The sequence below is a fragment of the Heterodontus francisci genome, chromosome 1, assembly GCF_036365525.1.
Source record: "Heterodontus francisci isolate sHetFra1 chromosome 1, sHetFra1.hap1, whole genome shotgun sequence".
Lineage (NCBI taxonomy): Eukaryota > Metazoa > Chordata > Chondrichthyes > Heterodontiformes > Heterodontidae > Heterodontus > Heterodontus francisci.
This window is the reverse complement of record NC_090371.1, coordinates 151,808,669-151,834,833: the sequence shown is the minus strand read 5'-3', so window position 1 is coordinate 151,834,833 and position 26,165 is coordinate 151,808,669. Positions and strand designations below refer to the sequence as shown.

Below are 26,165 nucleotides of genomic sequence, written 5' to 3'. Positions count from 1 at the left end.
AATTTAAAAAATTTGTCTTTTTCCTACAAGATGAAGCAGGATAGATTAGGGACTGTCACATGACATTTTTTTGTAGCTACTTCAATTACTTTGTTTTCTGTCTTTGTGACTCATTTATGTTAAAGGTTGGTAGTTAACTTTAATCAAGAAACAAAATCTTTATAATTTTGTTTAAGTTGGTGAAATAGTTTCCCATTTAAAAACGTGTATGTGTCTTCTCTGGCTTTAAGTTGCATTTTTACAGTTTCCAGTCTTTTTCACTAGGTTCTGTTCACTTTGTCAGCGATATATATCCTCAGCAAACAGACATTGTGAGATATGCCAGGCCTGCACATCTAAAGTAAGTAAGCAAGCTTTTACTTGTGCCTCACCAGATTGGGGATGGTTTTTCTTTTTCTTTATGATTTAGCATTTTATAGTTTTGATAAAATATCCCAGTGAATAAAGCAAAATGCTATAAGAGAAGCAGCCAAAGTGTGCTTTTGATAACTGCTTTGGAAACACCAATTATTGCAGGTCACAGTGAAACTGTAACAGCGAAACAATTTAGTCACCAACTTTAGACAACTCAGTACTTTGGCAATTTTATATCTTTCCCTAGTTTCTCTCCTATCTTCCCTCATGAGCTCTCTGAGCTCATCTTGCTCATGTGACCCACCTCCTGCTCCCTTGACCCTCTCTCACTAAATTGCTGACCATTCAACTTGATGTTAATGGTTCTCTCCAGGTACTGTCCTTCTCTCCTTCAAATCTACCATTATCACCCCTCTCTTCAAAAAAACAACTACCACCCCATCTCCAACCTTCCTTTCCTGTCCAAAATCCTTCACTGTGTTGTCACCTCCCAAATCCATGCTCATCTTTCCCCGAACTCTTATGTTTGAATCCCTCCAGTTACAGTACTGAAATGGCTCTTATCAAAGTCAAAAATGACGTCCTGCGTGACTATGACAAAGATGACTTGTTCTTTCCAACCTGTCTGCAGCCTTTGACACAGTTAATCACACTGTCCTCCAACGGCTGTCCACCATCCAGCTGGGTGGGTCTGCACTTGCCTGGTTCCATTCTTATCTATCTAATCATAGCCAGGGAATCACTTGCAATGGCTTCTATTCCCACTCCCGCAGCATTACCTCTAGTGACCCCAAGTATTTGTGCGCCACCTCCATCTACATGCTGCCCCTCGGCGGCATTATCCCTAAACGCAGTGTCATTTTGTAGTTTCACTGGCGACATCCAACACCGGCGCCTCTCTCAATCCCTCCGTTGTCTCTAAATTGTCAGGCTGCTTGTCTGACATCCAGTACTGGATGAGCAAAAATTTCCTTCAATAAAATGTTGGGAAGACCGAAACCATTTTCTTCAGTCCTTGCCACTAACTCCACTCCCTAGTCATCGACTCCACCACTCTCCCTGGCAACTGTCTGCAACCTTGGTGTCATGTTTGACCTGAGATATGCTTCAGACCACATATCCGCGCCGTTGCTAAGGGCTGCGTTTTCACCACGGAGGTGGGAACAGGAGCCAGGTCTGTTTTTGGGTCAGAAATGTACCTCTGATGGGAAACTGATTAAAGTTCAGATTTTCACGGGGGTGAGGCTTTAATTGTTATGGAAACGGCTTTCCTGTCCAATTGGAGCCAGTGGCTATGGGAAAGGAAGTGGGTCAGATGAAGTATGGGACTCATTTAGACTCTCCACGGCAGCCATCACTGAGGCTGCTGGTTGTCCTGAGGGAGAGATCTGTAGTTTGTGGCAAAGCCTTCCACAGCATCAGAGGGAAATGAGATGTCACAAGTGAGCCGGCGGCCCAGGGCAGGGCTGACCCTCGCTTCATTGATGCTGACCTCGATCTACTGCTGCAGGCTGTGAGGGAAAGGAGGGAGATCCTCTTCTTGGAGGGTGGCAGGAGAAGGCCATCTCGTCATGCAGTAAGGGCACCTCTCTGTTCAGCATCATCTCCCACCGCCTCCTCCTCTTCCTTTCTCACTTCCTGCTCCTCTTTCCTCCCCAGTAAGCTGTCAGCTTCCCAGAACATCACCATCCTCAAGGTTCGCACTTCTCTGACAGGACATGTTATTGGCCAGCACAGCAGACCACCGCAATGACTGAGATCCTTGCAGGAGGGTATTGGAGGGCACCATCCAACCAGTCCTGGCACCAGAGTCACAACTTCTGAAGCCCAGTGGCCTACTCAATGGTTGTCCTGCTGAGCAGGTGGCATTGGTTGCATCGCCTCTTTGCCTCTGTCTGGGGCTCTCGTTGAGGAGTTAGTAGCCATCTTTTCAAGGGATTTGCCTTGTCCCCTAAGATCCATCCATGTACTTAGGGCAGTGGAGTGAAGATCTGAGGTAGCTTGGACTGGTGGAGGATGAATGCATGGCAGCAAAGCATTAGAGATCAATTATGGAACTGGTGCACTTGAAGGACCCTGCTCAGTTTTGCCATTTTATCACTACTTTTAATCTTATGATGGGGAACTTAAATGATAACCCCGAATACTATGTTCTAGAATTTACTTTTCTGAAGTTTCTGGTTTAGAGTAACACTCTTTTATATTCCTAATAGGATGGCAAGCAATGGAAACACTGTCAGACCTGCAACAAATGTGTTAAACCATGTGAGTAGGACTCATTGGCCAGTCATAGTGCATTAATGTTCACTGAGTCAGTTTAATGGATGTGCAGGCAGTCAAAGCACAAGAATATTTGGTCCACAAAAATGACACCTCTAGCAGGTTAGGTGTTGTCTAGCTGAACCTCCGCTAAGAATAATTCTGCTGTTAGTTTTATTAAGTCATTTGATATATTTTCATACTAAGTTCACTTTTTAATTAAATCTTGTGGCTTTATCTTTGTGCTTGTTCTTGGGATGTGGATGACACTGGCAAGGATGCATTTATATTGTTACGTGTGCTTCCATTTTTTTTTGTTAAATTATGAGGATTTGTGTTTTAAAACTAAAAAAAGATTCTATTGATGCTGGATGGTGTTTTTTTTTAAAGAGGTCATCAATAGGTCTTTTGGACTGGGCTTATAAACAACAGTTACTGGAAGGCACCCGGTTTCAGATAAATACCCAGCAGGGGGATTTTTTGACTTGGGAAAGATGTTTACAGAGAAGTGACTGGTCAAGATTTATTGGGGTCAGAATGCTTGACTCCTGAGATGTTTTTAGTTTCGCTTTGGACAGACAGTTGGAGAAAACATGGGACACCAAACCAAAACGAAGGACATCTGACATCTTTCTATATCTTCTCATTTTTCTTCAAGAATTAGCAAGTGTTAGGCCAAAGTGTTCTTTTTTTGTCTTTTTATTTTGGTAATAGAGTTCGAAAGAGAAAATATCTTTATGTTTTCAGTTAACTGGTGTATGTGTGTGTGTAAATGCCTGCTTGGGCGGGGGAAAAAAAACGACCCAAACCCGACAGAACCACATTGGACCTGAGCCCAACCCGGCCCGAGTCCTTCAGTTTTTTCCCGTGCCCGACCGGAGCCCGAGCCGACCACCAGAATGTTCACTTTACCTACTTTCCGATTCCGAATCTGTTTTTCCCTTTTTCAGTTTGTGCAGATGAACAACAAAAACTGTAATTAGACTTGAAAGGTTGCTTAAAAAGATGAAGATTGGAGTCACAAAGTCAAAGATTGTTTGGTCACGAGTTAAACATAAAACCATGGAGTTGTGCCCAGACGGGTTGTGCCACACTGTACCAGTATCTGTATTGCTTGAAATAAACGCAATAATTGCCCGAAGGCTCAGAAAATATCATGATACATTACCTAGACTCCTGCTTTACAGGTTGAAATACTTGCTGCAAGTTTATCCAGTGAGCAGCTGAGATGCAGAGACCTTGAAGGTCCTGAATGATTAATTATAAAATATACAGTATTTATATAAAAAATATAAAGTGATCATTGTCAGGACTCCAGTCTACATACATACAACGCTGTTATTGTATGTGTAAAGACTAGAATCCTGACAGTGATCATTTATATTTTGGTGGCTCTTTGCAGATTAATCCGACGCCAACAGTGTACATTTGTAAGTGCAGAAATATAATTGAAAAGAGGAAAAGGAAAATAAAAAACTGGTTTCTTGTGCATTAGAATAAAGTTTACGCTACCGGAATGTTTCTATCAGTTGCTGCGACCTTTCTGGGGAAGGAGGATGTATCCCTTAGTGATTTGAGAAACTTAACCAAGGTTAAACTAAAAAATTTGGCAGAATTGTTGGAGTTAAAACCAGGATCTAAGAAAGCAGACATAATTGAAGTAATAGCACGCTATTTGAAATTGGAAGAAGGAGGCAAACCAGAGGGTAGTGCAGTTGAATTAGCTAAAATTCTGTCGCAGATTAAGAAGCTTGAGCAGGAACAGCAAATGGAAAAACTTAAGCTTCAACAGGAAAAAGAAAAAGCAATAGAATTGAAAAAACATGAGCTTGAAAGAGAATTGACAATGAAGAAGCTTGAATTTGAAAAAGAGAAAGGGGAAAGAGAATTGAGCATTTCAAAGAGAAAGAGCAGGAAGGGAATTTAAAGTTAAAAAGATGGAACTAAGACAAAGAGGGTGGTCTTGACTCCAGTGAAAGTTCTGGTGACGCAAGATCTGGCTGCAGCCCAGCACCCAGTGGAGAGCTGTTTAAATTTGTGCAGTCTCTCCCTAAGTTTGAGGAAAAGGGCATAGAGGCATTTTTCATTTCTTTTGAAGATATGCAGACAGATGAAGTGGCTGAAGGAAAGCTGGACACTGCTTATGGAAAGCAGGTTGATGTGCAGAGCTCCTGAAGTTTATGCCATGCTTTCTGAGGAGACTTCTGCAGATTGAGATGGCAAAAAAAGTCTGTTCCCGCTGCTTATGAGTCGGTCCCTGAAGCTTACCGGCAGAAATTTCGGAACCTCCGGAGACAGTCAGGGCAGACCTATATAGAATTTGAGAGAGTAAAGAAATGTAATTTTGATCATTAGATATAGGCACTAAAGGTAGAGGCCACATATGAGAACCTTAGGGAACTAATTCTCCTGGCAGAATTTTAAAATTCAATCCCTCCGTTAGTAAGAACTCATGTAGAAAACCAGAAGGTTTCTATGGCCAGACAGGCAGCAGAAATTGCTGATGATTATGAGCTTGTTTATAAGCCCAAATCCTTTGTCTGTCACCCCCACAAACCTGAGAAGGATAGAAAGTGCTAAATTGAAAGGAAGGCAAGTGGCTGGGGACAAGAAGGGACAGCTGGGAATGTCCCGGGATCTCCTCAGGCTAGAAAGGAAGATGCTGAGGGTAGAAGTGAGGTCCAAAAGTCGAAGTGTTACCATTGTCACAAGGTGGGACACCTTTGTGCAGAATGCAGGAAGTTGCGGGGTATACCCATGGGACTTATTGGGGTCCACCAGGCCAATGCAGAGAAAGGGGCCCTGACCGAGAATACAACAGATCAGGATGTAGCTCTGACTGCAGCTGTAAGGCCAAGTACAAAAACGACTGAGTGCTGGGGTCATGAATAAGATACCTGAGAGTAAGGAAAAGTAACTCCTTATCCCTCAAGTGAGGTAAACCTATAGTTATACTTAGGGATACAGGAGCTACCCAAACTCTTCTGCTGGAGAAAGGTATAATTTTTCCACTAGAGAGTGCACTGAATGCCGTATTGGGTGCACCTGGAGTGTGACCCAATATCTGGAACGGTAACTGCAGGAGTTGTCCATAGTTTGCCTGTAGATGAAGTTGACCTACTCCTGGGGGAATGATTTGGTCAGAGCGATGGTAGTAGCTTCTCCAGTGAAAGACCAAGTGAAGTCAAAGAGACGGAACGGTTGCAGGAAACGTTTCCAGGAATTTTTCCTTCATGTGACCCGAGCAATGGCTAAACAAGTTCCATTGTCAAAGGTAAAATTGGCACCACCGTCAGATAGTCGAATATCTGAAACTTTCTTTGGGGATTTGGATAATCCAAAGGAAATGTTTAATACGTCTTCCCTGATCAAGGGTCAGGAAGCTGATCCAGAGCTAAATAAAGTGGCACAATCAGCTGTAACTGAAGCTGAGGCAAAGGGAGTTCCAGCAAGCTACTAGATTAAAAATGCGATTCTGATGAGGAAGTGGAGACCTCCTCACAGACCTGTGGACGAAGAATGGACAGTTGTTCACCAGATAGTGGTACCGCCCAAGTATCGCCGGGCAATATTAAGGATAACACACAAAATTCCTATATCAGGACATGTAGGGATCTGAAGACCCAATCACGTACAGGTCGACATTTTTTCTGGCCAGGTCTTTCTAAGAACGTAGTGAAGTTTTGTTAAACGTGTCATATGTGCCAGATTGTGGGAAAACTGCAACCTGCCATAAAACTGGCACCTCTAATTTTGGGGGAACCATTTAGTAGGGTGTTTTTTTTTTTATTCATTCATGGGATGTAGGCATCACTGGCTATGCCAGCATTTATTGCCCATCCCTAATTGCCCTCGAGAAGGTGGTGGTGAGCTGACTTCTTGAACCGCTGCAGTCCATTTGGGGTAGGTACACCCACAGTGCTGTTAGGAAGGGAGTTCCAGGATTTTGACCCAGCGACAGTGAAGGAATGGCGATATAGTTCCAAGTCAGGATGGTGTGTGACTTGGAGGGGAACTTGCAGGTGGTGGTGTTCCCATGTATTTGCTGCCCTTGTCCTTCTAGTTGGTCGAGGTCGCCGGTTTGGAAGGTGCAGTCTAAGAAGCCTTGGTGCATTGCTGCAGTGCATCTTGTAGATGGTACACACTGCTGCTACTGTGCGTCGGTGGTGGAGGGAGTGAATGTTTGTAGATGGGGTGCCAATCAAGCGGGCTGCTTTGTCCTGGATGGTGTCGAGCTTCTTGAGTGTTGTTGGAGCTGCACCCATCCAGGCAAGTGGAGAGTATTACATCAAGCACCTGACTTGTGCCTTGTGGATGGTGGACAGGCTTTGGGGAGTCAGGAGGTGAGTTACTCGCCTCAGGTTTCCTAGCCTCTGACCTGCTCTTGTAGCCATGGTATTTATATGGCTACTCCAGTTCAGTTTCTGGTCAATGGTAGCCCCTAGGATGTTGATAGTGGGGGATTCAGCGATGGGTAATGCCTTTGAATGTCAAGGGGAGATGGTTAGATTCTCTCTTGTTGGAGATGGTCATTGCCTGGCACTTGTGTTGTGCGAATGTTACTTGCCACTTCTCAGCCCAAGCCTGGATATTGTCCAGGTCTTGCTGCATTTCTACACGGACTGCTTCAGTATCTGAGGAGTCACGACTGGTGCTGAACATTGTGCAATCATCAGAGAACATCCCCACTTCTGACCATATGAAGGAAGGTCATTGATGAAGCAACTGAAGATGGTTGGGCCGAGGACACTACCCTGAGGAACTCCTGCAGTGATGTCCTGGAGCTCAGATGATTGACCTCCAACAACCACAACCATCTTCCTTTGCGCTAGATATGACTCCAGCCAGCGGAGGGTTTTCCCCCTGATTCCCATTGACCTCAGTTTTGCTAGGGCTCCTTGATGCCATACTCGGTCAAATGCTGCCTTGATGATGTCAAGGGCAGTCACTCTCACCTCACCTCTTAAGTTCAGCTCTTTTGTCTATGTTTGAACCAAGGCTGTGATGAGGTCAGGAGCTGAGTGGCCCTGGCGGAACCCAAACTGAGCGTCACTGAGCAGGTTGTTGCTAAGCAAGTGCCGCTTGATGGCACTGTTGATGACGCCTTCCATCACTTTACTGATGATTGAGAGTAGGCTGATGGGGTGGTAATTGGCCGGGTTGGTCTTGTCCTGTTTTTTGTGTCCAGGACATACCTGGGCAATTTTCCACATTGCAGGGTAGATGCCACTGTTGTAGCTGTACTGGAACAGCTTGGCTAGGGGCGCGGCAAGTTCTGGAGCACAGGTCTTCAGTACTATTACCGGAATATTGTCAGGGTCCTTAGCTTTTGCAGTATCCAGTGCCTTCAGTCGTTTCTTGAAATCATGCGGTGTGAATCGAATTGGCTGAAGTCTGGCATCTGTGATGCTGGGGGCTTCAGGAGGAGGCCGAGATGGATCATCAACTCGGCACTTCTGGCTGAAGATTGTTGCAAATGCTTCAGCCTTATCTTTCGCACTGATGTGCTGGGCTCCCCCATCATTGAGGACGGGGATATTTGTGGAGCCACCTCCTCCAGTTAGTTGTTTAATTGTCCACCACCGTTCACGGCTAGATGTGGCAGGACTGCAGAGCTTAGATCTGATTCGTTGGTTATGGGATTGCTTAGCTCTGTCTATCGCATGCTGCTTACGCAGTTTGGCACGCAGATAGTCCTGTGTTGTTGCTTCACCAGGTTGACACCTCATTTTGAGGTATGCCTGGTGCTGCTCCTGGCATGCCCTCCTGCACTCTTCATTGAACCAGGGTTGGTCTCCTGGCTTGATAGTAATGGTAGAGTGGGGGATATGCCGGGCCATGAGGTTACAGATTGTGGATGAGTACAATTCTGCTGCTGCTGATGGCCTACAGCGCCTCATGGATGCCCAGATTTGCATTGCTAGATCTGTTCGAAATCTATCCTATTTAGCACGGTGATAGTGCCACACAACACGATGGACGGTATCCTCAATGTGAAGGCGGGACTTAGTCTCCACTAGTACTGTGTGGTGGTCACTCCTACCAGTACTGTCATGGACAGAAGCATCTGCGGCAGGCAGATTGATGAGGACGAGGTCAAGTATGTTTTTCCCTCGTGTTGGTTCCCCCACCACCTGCCGCAGACCCAGTCTAGCAGCTATGTCCTTTAGGACTTGGCCAGCTCGGTCAGTAGTGCTGCTACCGAGCCACTCTTGGTGATGGACATTGAAGTCCCCACCCAGAGTACTTTTTGTGCCCTTGCCACCCTCAGTGCTTCCTCCAAGTGGTGTTCAACATGGAGGAGTACTGAGTCATCAGCTGAGGAAGGGCGGTAGGTGGTAATCAGTAGGAGGTTACCTTGCCCAAGTTTGACCTGATGCCATGAGACTTCATGGGGTCCGGAGTCGATGTTGAGGACTCCCAGGGCAACTCCCTCCCTACTGTATACCACTGTGCCAGCACCTGCCGGTGGGACAGGACATACCCAGGGATAGTGATTGCAGTGTCTGGGACATTGTAAGGTATGATTCCGTGAGTATGACTATGTCAGGCTGTTGCTCGACTAGTCTGTGGGACAGCTGTCCCAAATTTGTCACAAGCCCCCAGATGTTAGTAAGGAGGATTTTGCGGGGTCGACAGGGCTGGGTTTGCTGTTGTCGTTTCCATTGCCTAGGTCGATGCCGGATGGTCCGTCAGGTTTCATTCCTTTTTATAGACTTTGTAGCGGTTCGGTACAACTGAGTGGCTTGCTAGGCCATTTCAGAGGGCATGTAAGAGTTAACCACATTGCTGTGGGTCTGGAGTCACATGTCGGCCAGACCAGGTAAAGACAGCAGATTTCCTTCCCTAAAGGACACTAGTGAACCAGATGGGTTTTTACAACAATCGACAATGGTTTCATGGCCATCATTAGACTAGTTTTTTTTAAATTCCAGATTTATTAACTAAATTCAAATTCCACCTTCTGCTGTGGTGGGATTCGAACCCATGTCTTCAGAGAAATGCCCTGGGTCTCTGGGTTACTAGTCCAGTGATAATACCACTACGTCACCGCCTACCCAGTTGGTAGACTGTGTAAGACCTTTACCGAATACAAAAGCGGGACACCAATATATAACCATGGATATGGTTACTCTGTTCCCAGAGGCCATTCCCTCCTGAACAATTTCTGCTAAGGCAGTGGTAGAGAAGTTAACCCAGTTCTTCACTAGATATGGATTACCAGTTGAGATTCAGTCGGATCAAGGTTCCAATTTTATGTCTAAAATTTTTCAGGAAATTATGGGTAATTTGGGTATACAACAGTTAAAGTCTTCAGCATACCACCCATATGCACAAGGGGCTTTAGAACGGTACCATCAGACCCTCAGGACGATGATCAGGGAATATTGTCATGAATATCCCCATGATTGGGATAAAAAGCTAGAATTTCTTTTGTTTGCCATTAGGAATTCACCTAATGAGTCTACCAGTTTTAGTCCTTTTGAAATAGTTTATGGACATGAGTTAAGAGGTCCTCTAAAACTAATTAAAGAAAGGTTTTTAGAACAGTGGAACAAATCTGCTGTGTTAGATTATGTATCTGTGTTCTGGGAACGGCTCACGAGAGCCTGCATAGTGGCTCAAGAACACCTTAAAGCTTCCCAAACAACAATCAAGGAATGGGCAGACAAGCATGCGAAGACTCGAACATTTGAACCAGGGGATGAAGTGTTAGTCTTACTGCCTTTACAGGGTGTAAAGCTGAAGGCACAGTTCAGTGGTCCATATAAAATGGTCAAGAGAATCGGTTAAGTATTTGATTGACACCGCAGATTTCCGGAAAAAGAATCGGCTGTGTCGTATCAATATGTTGAAACAATATCATCGCCGGGAGGAGGACAAGCAAACACAGGTATGTCAGGTAGTAGGGACAGTGAAGGATGTAAGGGGTAGCGAGGAAGAGACAGAAGGAGGCCTCGACAATTCTCAAATTGAACCTTCTACTATCCTGTTAGCTAATACTGAATTGTTAGGGAGATGAGACACTATGCTTTCGTACTTAGATGTAGAACAATGAGAAGACCTAACAAGGCCACTCACAGCATTTAAAAGAATCTGTAGGGACAAGCCAGGATATACAATCTTAGCCACATATGATGTGGATGTAGGGAAATCCTTTCCTATAAAAACAGCATCCATATAGCTTAAGTCCAGAGAAACAGGCCCAAGTAAAAGCAGAAATCAAATACATGCTGGAAAACCACCTAATTGAACCCAGTCAAAGCAGTTGGAATTCGCCAGTGGTATTGTGCCTCAACCTGATGGTTCAGCTGGATTCTGCATAGATTACAGAAAGGTTAATGCAGTAACAAAAGCATACTCCTACCCAATTCCTTGCTTGGAAGACTGTATTGACAGAGTGGGCGGTGCCATTTTTCTTACAAATTAGATTTGTTAAAGGGATAATAACCAGTTCCTTTAACACCCTGAGCTAAAGAAATGTCGGCCTTTGTCACACCAAATAGTCTTTTCCAATGCTGAGTGATGCCATTCGTGCTAAAAAAAAAAAAAATGCCCCAGCGACTTTTCAGAGACTAATGAACCAAGTGGTAGCCAGTGTTCCTAACTGTGTGGTTTACCTTGATGTGCTGGTATACAGTAACACTTGGAAGGACAACTTGAACAACTAGAAGCTCTGTTTAGAAAATTACAATTGGCTGATTTGCCAAATGTGAATTTGCAAAAGCCAAAGTAATCTACCTCTGGCAAGGATAAGTGGTGCCAAGAACAGTGAAATTACAAGCATAGGTGGAGTTCCCTACCCCTAAGACTTAAGCGACAGATCATGAGGTTTTTGGGGATGTGTGGTTTCTGCTGCAAGTTTGTACCAAATTTTAGTACTATAGCTGCTCCACTGACAGATTTGCTACAAAAAAAAAAGCAAACCAAGGTAGTGTGGTCAGGGGAGTGCCAAGCATCTTTTGAGAGGCTGAAAGCCATTTTGATTTATGAACCCGTATTGGCTGCTCCAAATTTCACTTGGCCCTTCAAGATTGCAATTGATGGTAGTGACCTGGGGTCAGTGCAGTCCTGTTACAAGACAATCAATCAGCTATAGAAAGGACAGTGAGATAATTTTCCAAAAAGCTAAATTGGCACCAAAAAAGATATTCAACAGTGGAAAAAGAAACCCTAGGTTTATTATTGACTCTTAAGCATTTTGAAGTCTATGTCTGCCACGACTATAGAGAGGCACTGGTATATACTGATCATAACCCCCCTAGCCTTTGTGGAAAAACTCAAAAACCAAAATGCCAGACTATTCCAATGGAGTTTACAATTGCAACCTTATCACTGAAAGATTATTGACCTTGCGGGGAAAAATAATTTAATTGCGGATGCTTTATCTAGAATCTAACTTTGCTTTGAGTTATGAGTGCAAAGACGGTACAAAGCAGAATTGTACTGACTATAGGTAAAGAGTGAATGAGTATAAGTGTGAAAATGTGTTTTAAAATTTTTTACATGTTCTGCTTTTTCCACAGTTTGTAATGAAACACATTTCATTCCGCCAAAGGTGAAGGTGTTACAAGTGCTTACTTTTTTTTTGTTAAATTATGAGGATTTGTGTTTTAAAATTGACGAAAGATTCCATAGATGCTGGAATTTGTGTTTTTTATTTCAAAAAGAGGTCATCAGAAGGTCTTTTGGACTGAGCTTGTAAACAACAGTGACTGGAAGGCTCCTGTTTTCAGATAAATATCCAGCAGGGGGCTTTTTGACTTGGGGAAAATGTTTAGGAAGAAGTGACTGGTCAAGATTTATAGGGGTCAGGAGGCTTGACACCTGAGATGTTTTTAGTTTCACTTTGGACAGATAGTTGGAGAAAACTTGCCAAGGGAGCAATCCCCAAACTCAGCCTTTTCCAACTCTTTGAAAAACCTGCCAGTTTTTCCATCTCTTTAAGAAGCCCTGAGAAGTAAGTATTAGAAACAAACTGAAACTGTTGAAACATTTCTCCTGGAAAGCCTGCCCAAACTGATCTTCAGCATCGCCTGAAAATAACTGTTCTTGGAAGATCCCAGTGACAGCTGTCTGCGTGTATTTGGGACGCCAAACCAGAACAAAGGACATCTGACATCTTTCCATATCTTCTCTTTTTTCTTCAAGAATTAGCAAGTATTAGACCAAAGTTTTTTTTTTTTGGTCTTTTTTTTGGAATAGAGCTCTAAAGAGAAAATCTTTTTTTTTCTGTTAACCAGTGTGTGTGAGGGGCTAAGGTAAAAAGGGAACTTTTATATTTCCATCTGTGTGTTTATGCTTTGCTTTGTTACTGGTTAAGACTTATGTTATAATAAACTGATAATTTTGCTGTTTATTAAAGAAACCTGGTTGGTGCATTTTATTCTGGGATTAAAAATAGATAAAAATGATTGACCGTATCGGTAACTGGGAAAAACATTTAAATGTACGTTGTGACCTGTGGAGAAGTGGAACTAGAAAGATGGTGCTCTCCTCCACCTCAGTCGTAACAATATTAACCTTCCCTAGTTGCCCTGTGAAGGTGGTGATGGGTCTTCTCATTGAATTGCTGCAGTCCATGTGGTAAAAGTGCTGCCACAATGCTCTTAGGTAGGGAGTCCCAGGATTTTGACCCAGTGACAGTGAAATATGTCCGAATTAGAATAGTGTGCGACTTGGAGGTGATGGTATCCCCATGAGATTGCTACTCTTGACCTTCTTGAATGTAGAGAATGCAGGCTGGGTGCAGTGCTGTTGAAGTCACCCTGATGAGTCGCTGCAATGCATTATGTATATCGTACGTATTGCAGCAACAGTGTGCTGCTGATGGAGGGTGCCAATATTGAGTCCAGTGCTAGGAGAACTTTATATATTGTCATGCAGGCCCCCACCTGCCAAGAATGAGGCACATTAATTTTGCCACATAGACATTAAACTTCAAATTGTTGCTGGGAAGAAAAGAAGGCCAGTTACAGCGAATTGCCAGGCTCCCCCGGCTGGAAATACATTTTTGCATATTAGCAGACGGTGTTGGAACAAAGGAGCTATCCCCTTCTCCCATATAATATACAGAAGAGATCTGATCAAACCAGTCGGTCACAAGACCACCTGCTGGCTAACTTGGGGAGTTTTAAATTGGAGAAACAGTGTTTGAAGACAGAAAGCTCTTGGCTCCTGGATTGAAAAGAGCCTCACCTGTCTGCTCCCATCTCTTTCTCACCAGCTTCGGAATCCATTGAAGATGCATGAACCCCAAGAGAGAAAAGTCTCCTACAGTGAACAAGGTTTAAGAAGAATACTGGGCCCCAATGAAAAGCAAGAATTACCTACAAGCAAGGACTCTACAGTGAGGTCGAAGAACCATAACAACTCTTCAGATATTGCCTCAAACCTTTCCACTTTATTTTTTCTTCTCTTTTCTGTCCCTATCTGCATGTGCGTATCGCGTACGCATGCTAGCGTGGGCGTGTTGTGTAACCGTAGGCATCAACCGAATTTAAGTTTAATAAAATTTCACCCTACTTCTTTAAACCTAAGAAAGCCTGTTTGTGCTCATTTCTTTGCCTTATAATTGGAAAGCGGTGAAGAAGGATTCACCAAGGGGGAGCTCAAAACACAGTATGTTTAAAATTAAACCCTGCTACAGTAAGACCAGGTGAAGGCTGAGAGGGACCCCTAGACACCCTTATGACCGGTTCGTAACAATATAATAATTCCTTTTTGTTATATAAAATAAGTGTAAGATGGCACAAGACTTGGTCAACAATGTAGATGATATAGAGTATCCAGAGTTCTTAAATGAACGATGCACATGCCAATCACCTGGCTCTTAAGGAGAAAACCTTGACAGTGAGCTAATAGGATATTTTTAATTACTTTATAGAAAAGTTAAATCATGGGTGCAATGAGGTCTCTGTATAAATGAGAACCAAGAAAAATTTTGCATTATAGTGAAATAAATAACACAACTTAACTATATTTTAATTTATTTTACTTTGGTTCATTTTGTACATTTTCTCTAATTATTCCGTTGAGTAGGAAATGCATAATGTAATGGGAGTGTAAAGTGGTGTATCAAGATGGCCTGCCTAGTCCAAAATCACCAGTGATATCACTCTGGGAATATTCTTGTTTGAGGGCCAGTCCTTTAAATGTTCAGTTAAAACCAAGACAGTGGTGCAGCTATCTGGAATTAATTTAAAAAGATGCTTTGGAGTGCAGATCACACTTTATTATAATACTTTTAATAAGGTTTATTTACAATTCAAATGTTATAATGACAAATATATCTATGAAATTTGCAAAGAAAATTAAATTCTCAGCTTTTTTTAATGCTATTACCATAATTGAAATTACAAACACTGGGTCTGGCTTCCTACATTAATACAATTCATGTTGTGAAAAGCATGACTTGCCAAACCAGTTTGTATCTATAAGTTGTTTCAGAATTAAAACGTGGCATTGCCTGTGCTGTCAAAATGACATCACCTTCTATGTTAAATGAAAAGACAAACTGACATTGATCAAAACAATTTTTTTAACCAGCCTGGATTCACTGTGATACTTGCTGCCGTTGTGCCCTTCAGGAGCATTCTTGTGGCACAGCTAGAGATGGATGCTTTATCTGTGGAAGTACTGAGCACAAACGCAGGGAGTGTCCTCACACAGCATTCCCAAACAGCGCCACCATGTGAGTTTATCGTATCATTTGATATACAAGCTTAACTCCTCTTAACGGAATGTTAATCACCATTTTGATCAATTGATATTAAGTTCTTCCCTGTTGTCCCAGTGCTCAAAATCAAATGACTAGACCTGATTGAACTGTCCAAAACTAGCAAGTTTTATCTCTTTTACAGAGTTTGGCAACTCACAGAAACAAGTGAACATATGGTTTGCTATTCCCAATATCTTTGCTGCCCATTACACCCACTCTACTAACCAGTGTCAATGCCTGTCTCCTCCTCTAATGCCCTTCACTCTTCCTCACAGTTTGTCATGTCTTGCAATTTATTTTTGTCGGAAAACTTCTACATCATTCTTCTCATGCCTAGTTCTGAATTATTTATATAACTAGAAAAGCAAAGAGGACCCAATACACACCCCAAAGCACACCACTATCCACATCCCATCAATCTGATGAGGACACTAGCTTTTACTTTCTAATCCCCTAACTATCTCTCTATCCATACACTTCATTTCCTTTAATATAACATACCTTTGTTTTCGTTAAAAGTTCCTTATGTGACATCTTATCAAATGCCTTCAGAAAATCCATGCATGCACTATCTTTTTGCCTCAAAAAAAAAATTCAATGTATTAGTCAAATGCAATTGCCTTTTACAAATGCATGTTCAATAGCCTTGATTAACCCAAGATTTCTAAATGTCCACTAACCATATTCTAGGTAAGACACACTGACCTATTATTTCTTGTTTTATACCTTTTTACTTTTCTGAACAGAATTATAATTATTGTCACATTTGACACTATCCCAGTCTCCAAGTAGTTTTGCAACATTATGGTTAATGCCTCTTGGTTCCATTTATTTAATTTGTTTGTGAAATTTCCTTCTGAATATATGGCTGGAATTTTACGGTGGGCGGACGGGAGCCGTCCTCCAACGTAAAAATCGGTGGCGAACCTGCTTCCGCCTCGCCTGGGGATCCGTTCCGTGTTTTATGTGTCCCCGAGCTTTAATTGTTCTGAGACGGGACTTCCACCCGCTTGAGGGAGGAAGTCCCGCTTCATTGAGCTGCCGGCCAAACAGCGGGCCAGCAGCTCTTAGTCCCAACAGCACCACTGGGAGCAGTGGCCATTCCGGGACTGCAGCCCAGCTTGCACAGAAGATGCCTGCAAGCCGAGAAGGCAGGTAAGATTTGGTTGCCTCGTCGGGGGTAATCGTTTGGGACCCGGTGCAGCAACGGTGGTCGTTTGGGGGGGAAGGGAGGCGTCTTGGGTCTTGGGGGCGGTTGGGGTGGTGAAGGCGGCCCTCCATCAGGCACCCTGTGCCTGATGAGCAGGGCTCCTACCCCACTGAGACGATCGGACGCTGCCTGCTTTTCCCAGGCGGCTTTTTCCGGCTCCAAGACAACCGCTTGCCACGCATAAAATCCGTGTGGAGGCGGGCGGGTTAAGTGGCCACTTAAGGGCCTTGATTGGCCTGGGGCGGGTGGGCCGTTCCCCCCTGCCCTATGTAAAGGAAGGGCAGAGGCGGGAGTGGGTCGGGAAAGTCTCCCGCTCCATTTTATGCCACCCCTGTCTCCCTCCCCCGCCCCCCACCCCCGCCACCATCTGGCTCGTTGGGGTGGCGTAAAATTCCGGCCTTTATCTCCATTGTGTCTCTTCCACATCCTCTTTGAGTAGTTCTACAAGCCCAGTTCACCCTTAGGTGTAATACTTAATAATCATATCCACTATTACATCATGCTTAAGAACAAGATGGCCCCCTTAATCTCTAAATAATCCTGTCTTTCTTTAACTATCCTTTTATTTTGTATGTGCTTTTAAATACCCTTGCCATTCCCTTTTAGTATGATCACCAGTCTCCTTTCAAACTCTCTAACCTTCCTAATTGTTCCTCTCTATTTCCCATCTATACTTTATATATTTTTCTGTATTGTTCTGCATTGTCCTATATTTATCATGTAGCTCTTTTTTTAAAAAAAAAGTCCCTTTTGCTTTAACCTCATGACTTACTCATGGAAATCTCCCAATATGAATTTATATTTACTCATCTCAGTTCAAATGAGCATCGAGGTTTACAGTACAGAAGGAGGCTATTTGGCTCATTGTGCTTGTGTCAGCTCTTTGCTGCAACAATCCAAAACAAATACCATTGTTCTGTTTTTTCCTTGTATCTTCCTCTGCTTCAAATAATTGTCCAATTTTTCCTTAAACAAAGCATTGGTCTCTACCTCAACTACTCCTTGTAGCAAAGCATTCCATGCTTCATTAACCCTCTGTGTAAAGAAACTGCTAATTTCTCCTGTCACTATCTGCGGCCATTTAAAGTTGCCGACTCACTGTCACTGACTTCTCAAATAGAGGAAACAGTCTTTCCCTATTCACTCCATCAAAACACCTGCTAATTTTAAACACCTTTATTAAATCTCTGAGCATTGATCTGCCATTTTCAGGTCTGCACTGCCTTTCACCTCACTGAAATGAGCAAAGTTCCAGTTCAACACCTTTATGTTGAAACTATCTTTTTCTTTATCTGTTTACAGTGTGATTCTAATTAAATTATGGTCACTATTTTCCTAGTGTTCCGCTTTCAGATAGTTTATATTGCTTTGCCACCTAGATTCACATCCAGTATTTGGACGTGCACACAGGAATAGGGATCAACATGTTGCACCATGGACATTTGACAAAATTATTGACTCAGCCACGGACAAAGGGGTGATTAATCTGCGTATAAAGTATTTATCCAATCTAATGCTATCAAAACAGTCCAATTTAAAACACATGACTCCCTATAAATAATGTAGCTAAGCATACAAATATCAATGGAGAGCAGCACAACTGTATTAGCAAGCAATACTTTGGCAATTACTTTTGCTGCTAGGTTATTTTAAAACACAAGCCAGTGTTTTGAGCCAATATGTAGAAAGTCCTACAATACAAGGGGCAGTACTGGACCTAATCCTAGGGAATGAAGCCGGTCAAGTGGTAGAAGTGTCAGTGGGGGAGCATTTCAGGGATAGTGACCATAACTCTAAGGTTTAAGGTAGTTATGGAAAAGGACAAAGATGGACCAGAAATAAAGGTACTGAATTGGGGGTAGGTTGATTTCAATATGATAAAGCAGAATCTGGCCAAAGTTGATGGGGAGCAGCAACTTGTAGGAAAGCCTACATCACAACAGTGGGAGTCATTCAGAGAGGAAATTGTGAGAGTTCAGAGCCAACATATAAGGTGAAAGGTAGGACTAACAGGCCCTGGATGTCAAGGGATATAGAGGATTGGATTAGGAAAAAAAGGGGGGCTTGCGGCAAATCGCAAGCGCTGAAAACAGCAGAGGCACTAGAGAAGTATAGAAAGTGTAGGGTGGCACTTAAAAAAAGTAATTAGGAAAGCGAAGAGGGGACATGATATAACACTGGCGGGCAAGATAAAGGAAACTTCCAAGGCGTTTTATAAGTATATTAAGGGCAAGAGGATAACCAGGGAAAGAGTAGGGCCCATTAGGGACCAAAGTGGCTATCTGTGTGTGGAGCCGGAGGACATAGGTGAGGTTTTAAATGATTACTTTTCATCGGTGTTCAGTGTGGAGAAGGATGATGTAGGTATAGAGGTTAGGGAGGGGGATTGAGATATACTTGAACATATTAACATTGAAAAGGAGAAAATATTAGCTGTTTGAGCGGGCTTAAAAGTGGATAAATCTTCAGGCCCAGATGAGTTGTATCCCAGGCTGTTATGTGAGGCAAGGGAGGAGATAGCAGGGGCTTTGACACAAATTTTCAAATCCTCTCTGGCCACAGGAGAGGTACCAGAGAACTGGAGGACAGCGAATGTGGTACCATTATTCAAGAAGGGTAGTCGGGATAAACCAGGTAATTACAGGCCGGTGAGTTTAACATCAGTGGTAGGGAAAATATTGGAAAAAATTCTGAGGGACAGGATTAATCTCCACTTGGAGAGGCAGGGATTAATCAGCAATAGTCAGCATGGCTTTGTCAGGGGGAGATCGTGTCTAACTAACTTGATTGAATTTTTCGAGGAGGTGACTAGATGTGTAGATGAGGGTAAAGCAGTAGATGTAGTCTACATGGATTTCAGTAAGGCTTTTGATAAGGTCCTACATGGGAGATTGGTTAAGAAGGTAAGAGCCCATGGGATTCAGGGCAATTTGGCAAAGTGGATCCAAAATTGGCTTAGTGGCAGGAGGCAGAGGGTGATGGTCGAGGGTTGTTTTTGCGAGTGGAAGCCTGTGACCAGTGGTGTACTGCAGGGATCGGTGCTGGGACCCTTGCTGTTTGTAGTGCACATTAATCATTTAGATGTGAATATAGAAGGTATGATCAGTAAGTTCGCAGATGACACAAAAATTGGTGGCGTTGTAAATAGTGAGGAGGAAATCTTTGGATTACAGGGAGCTATAGATGGGCTGGTAAGATGGGCGGAGCAGTGACAAATGGAATTTAATCCTGAAAAGTGTGAGGTGTTGCATTTTGGGAGGACTAACAAGGCAAGGGAATATACAATGGATGGTAGGACCCCAGGAAGTACAGAAGTTCAGAAGGACCTCAGTATACTTTTCCATAGATCACTGAAGGCAGCAGCACAGGTAGATAAGGTGGTTAGGAAGGCATATGGGATACTTGCCTTTATTAGCCAAGGCATAGAATACAAGAGCAGGGAGGTTATGATGGAGCTGTATACAATGCTAGCTAGGCCACAGCTGGAGTACTGTGTACAGTTCTGGTCTCACACTATAGGAAGGATGTGATTGCCCTGGAGAGGGTGCAGAGGAGATTCACCAGGATGTTGCCTGGGCTGGAGCATTTCAGCTGTGAAGAGAGGCTGAAAAGGCTAGGGTTGTTTTCCTTGGAGCAGAGAGGGCTGAGGGGGGACATGATTGAGGTATACAAAATTATGAGGGGCATTGATAGGTTAGATAGGAAGAAGCATTTTCCTTTAGCAGAGGGGGCAAGGATTTAGGGTAAGGGGCAGGAGGTTTAGGGGGGATTTGAGGAAAAACTTTTTCACCCAGAGGATGGTTGGAATCTGGAACGCACTGCCTGAAGAGGTGGTGGAGGCAGAAGCCCTCACAATATTTAAGATGTATTTAGATGAGCACTTGAAACGCCATAGCATACAAGGCTATGGGCCAAGTGCAGGAATATAGGATTAGAATAGTTGGGTGCTGGATGGCCGGCACAGACACGATGGTCGGAAGGGCCTATTTCTGTGCTGTATAACTCTGACAAGGTTAAAGGCTTGAAGCAGGGTGCCCAACATTTTCGCGTGGGTCAGGGGCCATTACAACAACTTTTGTCTCAAATAGAGGGCCGGTGAGACAATTTCAGAAAGATAAAGGCATTAAAAATTTATCTTACTATTAATCAAAGCAACAACAAAGTGCATTTTTGTGAAGAAGCTTTAAATGAGAAGACTAATTTATTGACTTACTTTCTGGTCACGATGTTGGACAGTGATTTACTGAGACACCTGGCATTTTTTTTGCTTGCGCAAGTAGTCAGTGTTTGCCTGCACACTTGTTGTAGTGATGCAGAGTATTCAGGATAGGGGTCCATTGTCAGGAGTGATCTTGATCGCGCTCTCTCCCACTTCTTTGTCTGTCTGTGTCCATCTCTCTGTGTCGCTCTCTCCCCCTCCCTGTCTGTATTTCCTTCTCTGTGTTGCCGCCCCCCGGCCCTTTCTCTCTCTATCCCTCTCTCTCTCTCTCTCTCCCCCACCTTCTTTATCCCCCACCCTCTCTCTCTCTCCACCACCCTCTCTCTCTCCCCCACCTTCTTTATCCCCCACCCTCTCTCTCTCTCCACCACCCTCTCTCTCTCTCCACCACCCTCTCTCTCTCTCCACCACCCTCTCTCTCCACCACCCTCTCTCTCTCTCCACCACCCTCTCTCTCTCTCCACCACCCTCTCTCTCTCCCCCACCTTCTTTATCTCCCACCCTTTCCTCTCCACCACCCTCTCTCTCTCCCCCACCTTCTTTATCCCCCACCCTCTCTCTCTCTCTCCACCACCCTCTCTCTCTCCACCACCTTCTTTATCTCCCACCCTTTCCTCTCCACCACCCTCTCTTTCTCCACCACCTTCTTTATCCCCCACTCCCCCCTCTCTCCGCCGCCCCCCCTCTCTCCGCCGCCCCCCCTCGCCCTCTCTCCGCCGCCCCCCCTCTCTCCGCCGCCCCCCCTCTCTCCGCCGCCCCCCCTCTCTCCGCCGCCCCCCCTCTCTCCGCCGCCCCCCCTCTCTCCGCCGCCCCCCCTCTCTCCGCCGCCCCCCCTCTCTCCGCCGCCCCCCCTCTCTCCGCCGCCCCCCCTCTCTCCGCCGCCCCCCCTCTCTCCGCCGCCCCCCCTCTCTCCGCCGCCCCCCCTCTCTCCGCCGCCCCCCCTCTCTCCGCCGCCCCCCCTCTCTCCGCCGCCCCCCCTCTCTCCGCCGCCCCCCCTCTCTCCGCCGCCCCCCCTCTCTCCGCCGCCCCCCCTCTCTCCGCCGCCCCCCCTCTCTCCGCCGCCCCCCCTCTCTCCGCCGCCCCCCCTCTCTCCGCCGCCCCCCCTCTCTCCGCCGCCCCCCCTCTCTCCGCCGCCCCCCCTCTCTCCGCCGCCCCCCTCTCTCCGCCGCCCCCCTCTCTCCGCCGCCCCCCCTCTCTCCGCCGCCCCCCCTCTCTCCGCGCCCCCCCTCTCTCCGCCGCCCCCCCTCTCTCCGCCGCCCCCCCTCTCTCCGCCGCCCCCCCTCTCTCCGCCGCCCCCCCTCTCTCCGCCGCCCCCCCTCTCTCCGCCGCCCCCCCTCTCTCCGCCGCCCCCCCTCTCTCCGCCGCCCCCCTCTCTCCGCCGCCCCCCTCTCTCCGCCGCCCCCCCTCTCTCCGCCGCCCCCCCTCTCTCCGCCGCCCCCCCTCTCTCCGCCGCCCCCCTCTCTCCGCCGCCCCCCTCTCTCCGCCGCCCCCCCTCGCCCCCCCTCTCCGCCGCCCCCCTCTCTCCGCCGCCCCCCCTCTCTCCGCCGCCCCCCCTCTCTCCGCCGCCCCCCCTCTCTCCGCCGCCCCCCCTCTCTCCGCCGCCCCCCCTCTCTCCGCCGCCCCCCCTCTCTCCGCCGCCCCCCCTCTCTCCGCCGCCCCCCCTCTCTCCGCCGCCCCCCCTCTCTCCGCCGCCCCCCCTCTCTCCGCCGCCCCCCTCTCTCCGCCGCCCCCCCTCTCTCCGCCGCCCCCCCTCTCTCCGCCGCCCCCCCTCTCTCCGCCGCCCCCCCTCTCTCCGCCGCCCCCCCTCTCTCCGCCGCCCCCCTCTCTCCGCCGCCCCCCCTCTCTCCGCCGCCCCCCCTCTCTCCGCCGCCCCCCTCTCTCCGCCGCCCCCCTCTCTCCGCCGCCCCCCCTCTCTCCGCCGCCCCCCCTCTCTCCGCCGCCCCCCCTCTCTCCGCCGCCCCCCCTCTCTCCGCCGCCCCCCCTCTCTCCGCCGCCCCCCCTCTCTCCGCCGCCCCCCCTCTCTCCGCCGCCCCCCCTCTCTCCGCCGCCCCCCTCTCTCCGCCGCCCCCCCTCTCTCCGCCGCCCCCCCTCTCTCCGCCGCCCCCCCTCTCTCCGCCGCCCCCCCTCTCTCCGCCGCCCCCCCTCTCTCCGCCGCCCCCCCTCTCTCCGCCGCCCCCCCTCTCTCCGCCGCCCCCCCTCTCTCCGCCGCCCCCCCTCTCTCCGCCGCCCCCCCTCTCTCCGCCGCCCCCCCTCTCTCCGCCGCCCCCCCTCTCTCCGCCGCCCCCCCTCTCTCCGCCGCCCCCCCTCTCTCCGCCGCCCCCCCTCTCTCCGCCGCCCCCCCTCTCTCCGCCGCCCCCCCTCTCTCCGCCGCCCCCCCTCTCTCCGCCGCCCCCCCTCTCTCCGCCGCCCCCCCTCTCTCCGCCGCCCCCCCTCTCTCCGCCGCCCCCCCTCTCTCCGCCGCCCCCCCTCTCTCCGCCGCCCCCCCTCTCTCCGCCGCCCCCCCTCTCTCCGCCGCCCCCCCTCTCTCCGCCGCCCCCCCTCTCTCCGCCGCCCCCCCTCTCTCCGCCGCCCCCCTCTCTCCGCCGCCCCCCCTCTCTCCGCCGCCCCCCCTCTCTCCGCCGCCCCCCCTCTCTCCGCCGCCCCCCCTCTCTCCGCCGCCCCCCCTCTCTCCGCCGCCCCCCCTCTCTCCGCCGCCCCCCCTCTCTCCGCCGCCCCCCCTCTCTCCGCCGCCCCCCCTCTCTCCGCCGCCCCCCCTCTCTCCGCCGCCCCCCCTCTCTCCGCCGCCCCCCCTCTCTCCGCCGCCCCCCCTCTCTCCGCCGCCCCCCCTCTCTCCGCCGCCCCCCCTCTCTCCGCCGCCCCCCCTCTCTCCGCCGCCCCCCCTCTCTCCGCCGCCCCCCCTCTCTCCGCCGCCCCCCCTCTCTCCGCCGCCCCCCCTCTCTCCGCCGCCCCCCCTCTCTCCGCCGCCCCCCTCTCTCCGCCGCCCCCCCTCTCTCCGCCGCCCCCCCTCTCTCCGCCGCCCCCCCCTCTCTCCGCCGCCCCCCCTCTCTCCGCCGCCCCCCCTCTCTCCGCCGCCCCCCCCTCTCTCCGCCGCCCCCCCTCTCTCCGCCGCCCCCCCCTCTCTCCGCCGCCCCCCTCTCTCCGCCGCCCCCCTCTCTCCGCCGCCCCCCCTCTCTCCGCCGCCCCCCCTCTCTCCGCCGCCCCCCCTCTCTCCGCCGCCCCCCCTCTCTCCGCCGCCCCCCCTCTCTCCGCCGCCCCCCCTCTCTCCGCCGCCCCCCCTCTCTCCGCCGCCCCCCCTCTCTCCGCCGCCCCCCCTCTCTCCGCCGCCCCCCCTCTCTCCGCCGCCCCCCCTCTCTCCGCCGCCCCCCTCTCTCCGCCGCCCCCCTCTCTCCGCCGCCCCCCCTCTCTCCGCCGCCCCCCCTCTCTCCGCCGCCCCCCCTCTCTCCGCCGCCCCCCCTCTCTCCGCCGCCCCCCCTCTCTCCGCCGCCCCCCCTCTCTCCGCCGCCCCCCCTCTCTCCGCCGCCCCCCCTCTCTCCGCCGCCCCCCCTCTCTCCGCCGCCCCCCCTCTCTCCGCCGCCCCCCCTCTCTCCGCCGCCCCCCCTCTCTCCGCCGCCCCCCCTCTCTCCGCCGCCCCCCCTCTCTCCGCCGCCCCCCCTCTCTCCGCCGCCCCCCCTCTCTCCGCCGCCCCCCTCTCTCCGCCGCCCCCCCTCTCTCCGCCGCCCCCCCCTCTCTCCGCCGCCCCCCCTCTCTCCGCCGCCCCCCCTCTCTCCGCCGCCCCCCCTCTCTCCGCCGCCCCCCCTCTCTCCGCCGCCCCCCCTCTCTCCGCCGCCCCCCCTCTCTCCGCCGCCCCCCCTCTCTCCGCCGCCCCCCCTCTCTCCGCCGCCCCCCCTCTCTCCGCCGCCCCCCCTCTCTCCGCCGCCCCCCCTCTCTCCGCCGCCCCCCCTCTCTCCGCCGCCCCCCCTCTCTCCGCCGCCCCCCCTCTCTCCGCCGCCCCCCCTCTCTCCGCCGCCCCCCCTCTCTCCGCCGCCCCCCCTCTCTCCGCCGCCCCCCCTCTCTCCGCCGCCCCCCCTCTCTCCGCCGCCCCCCCTCTCTCCGCCCCCCTCTCTCCGCCGCCCCCCTCTCTCCGCCGCCCCCCCTCTCTCCGCCGCCCCCCCTCTCTCCGCCGCCCCCCCTCTCTCCGCCGCCCCCCCTCTCTCCGCCGCCCCCCCTCTCTCCGCCGCCCCCCCTCTCTCCGCCGCCCCCCCTCTCTCCGCCGCCCCCCCTCTCTCCGCCGCCCCCCCTCTCTCCGCCGCCCCCCCTCTCTCCGCCGCCCCCCCTCTCTCCGCCGCCCCCCCTCTCTCCGCCGCCCCCCCTCTCTCCGCCGCCCCCCCTCTCTCCGCCGCCCCCCCTCTCTCCGCCGCCCCCCCTCTCTCCGCCGCCCCCCCTCTCTCCGCCGCCCCCCCTCTCTCCGCCGCCCCCCCTCTCTCCGCCGCCCCCCCTCTCTCCGCCGCCCCCCCTCTCTCCGCCGCCCCCCCCTCTCTCCGCCGCCCCCCCTCTCTCCGCCGCCCCCCCCTCTCGCCGCCCCCCCCCCCCCCCCCCCTCCGCCGCCCCCCCCCCCTCCGCCGCCCCCCCCTCTCCGCCGCCCCCCCCCTCTCCGCCGCCCCCCCCCCCTCCGCCGCCCCCCCCCCTCCGCCGCCCCCCCCCTCTCCGCCGCCCCCCCCCTCTCGCCGCCCCCCCCTCTCCGCCGCCCCCCCCTCTCCGCCGCCCCCCCCTCTCTCTCTCTCTCTCTCTCTCTCTCTCCCCCCGCCCTCTCTCTCCCCCCGCCCGCCCTCTCTCTCCCCCCGCCCGCCCTCTCTCTCCCCCCGCCCCCCTCTCTCTCTCTCTCTCTCTCTCTCTCTCTCTCTCCCCCCGCCCTCTCTCTCCCCCCGCCCGCCCTCTCTCTCCCCCCGCCCGCCCTCTCTCTCCCCCCGCCCGCCCTCTCTCTCCCCCCGCCCGCCCTCTCTCTCCCCCCGCCCGCCCTCTCTCTCCCCCCGCCCGCCCTCTCTCTCCCCCCGCCCGCCCTCTCTCTCCCCCCGCCCGCCCTCTCTCTCCCCCCGCCCGCCCTCTCTCTCCCCCCGCCCGCCTCTCTCTCCCCCCGCCCGCCCTCTCTCTCCCCCCGCCCGCCCTCTCTCTCCCCCCGCCCGCCCTCTCTCTCCCCCCGCCCGCCCTCTCTCTCCCCCCGCCCGCCCTCTCTCTCCCCCCGCCCGCCCTCTCTCTCCCCCCGCCCGCCCTCTCTCTCCCCCCGCCCGCCCTCTCTCTCCCCCCGCCCGCCCTCTCTCTCCCCCCGCCCGCCCTCTCTCTCCCCCCGCCCGCCCTCTCTCTCCCCCGCCCGCCCTCTCTCTCCCCCCGCCCGCCCTCTCTCTCCCCCCGCCCGCCCTCTCTCTCCA

At 50.8% G+C, this 26,165-nt stretch overlaps 1 protein-coding gene across 2 annotated transcripts in view; it reads left to right on the top strand.

Annotated features, from left to right (window-relative positions):
* Positions 1-26,165, top strand: part of zcchc4 (zinc finger, CCHC domain containing 4) — a 132,527-nt gene that overhangs the window by 88,021 nt on the left and 18,341 nt on the right. For both annotated transcript variants that reach the window (XM_068037257.1, XM_068037266.1), the window contains 3 exons: positions 265-340; positions 2,568-2,619; positions 15,163-15,307. In XM_068037257.1, the coding sequence (XP_067893358.1) occupies positions 265-340; positions 2,568-2,619; positions 15,163-15,307 (273 nt within the window). The remainder of the gene's footprint in view (positions 1-264; positions 341-2,567; positions 2,620-15,162; positions 15,308-26,165) is intronic.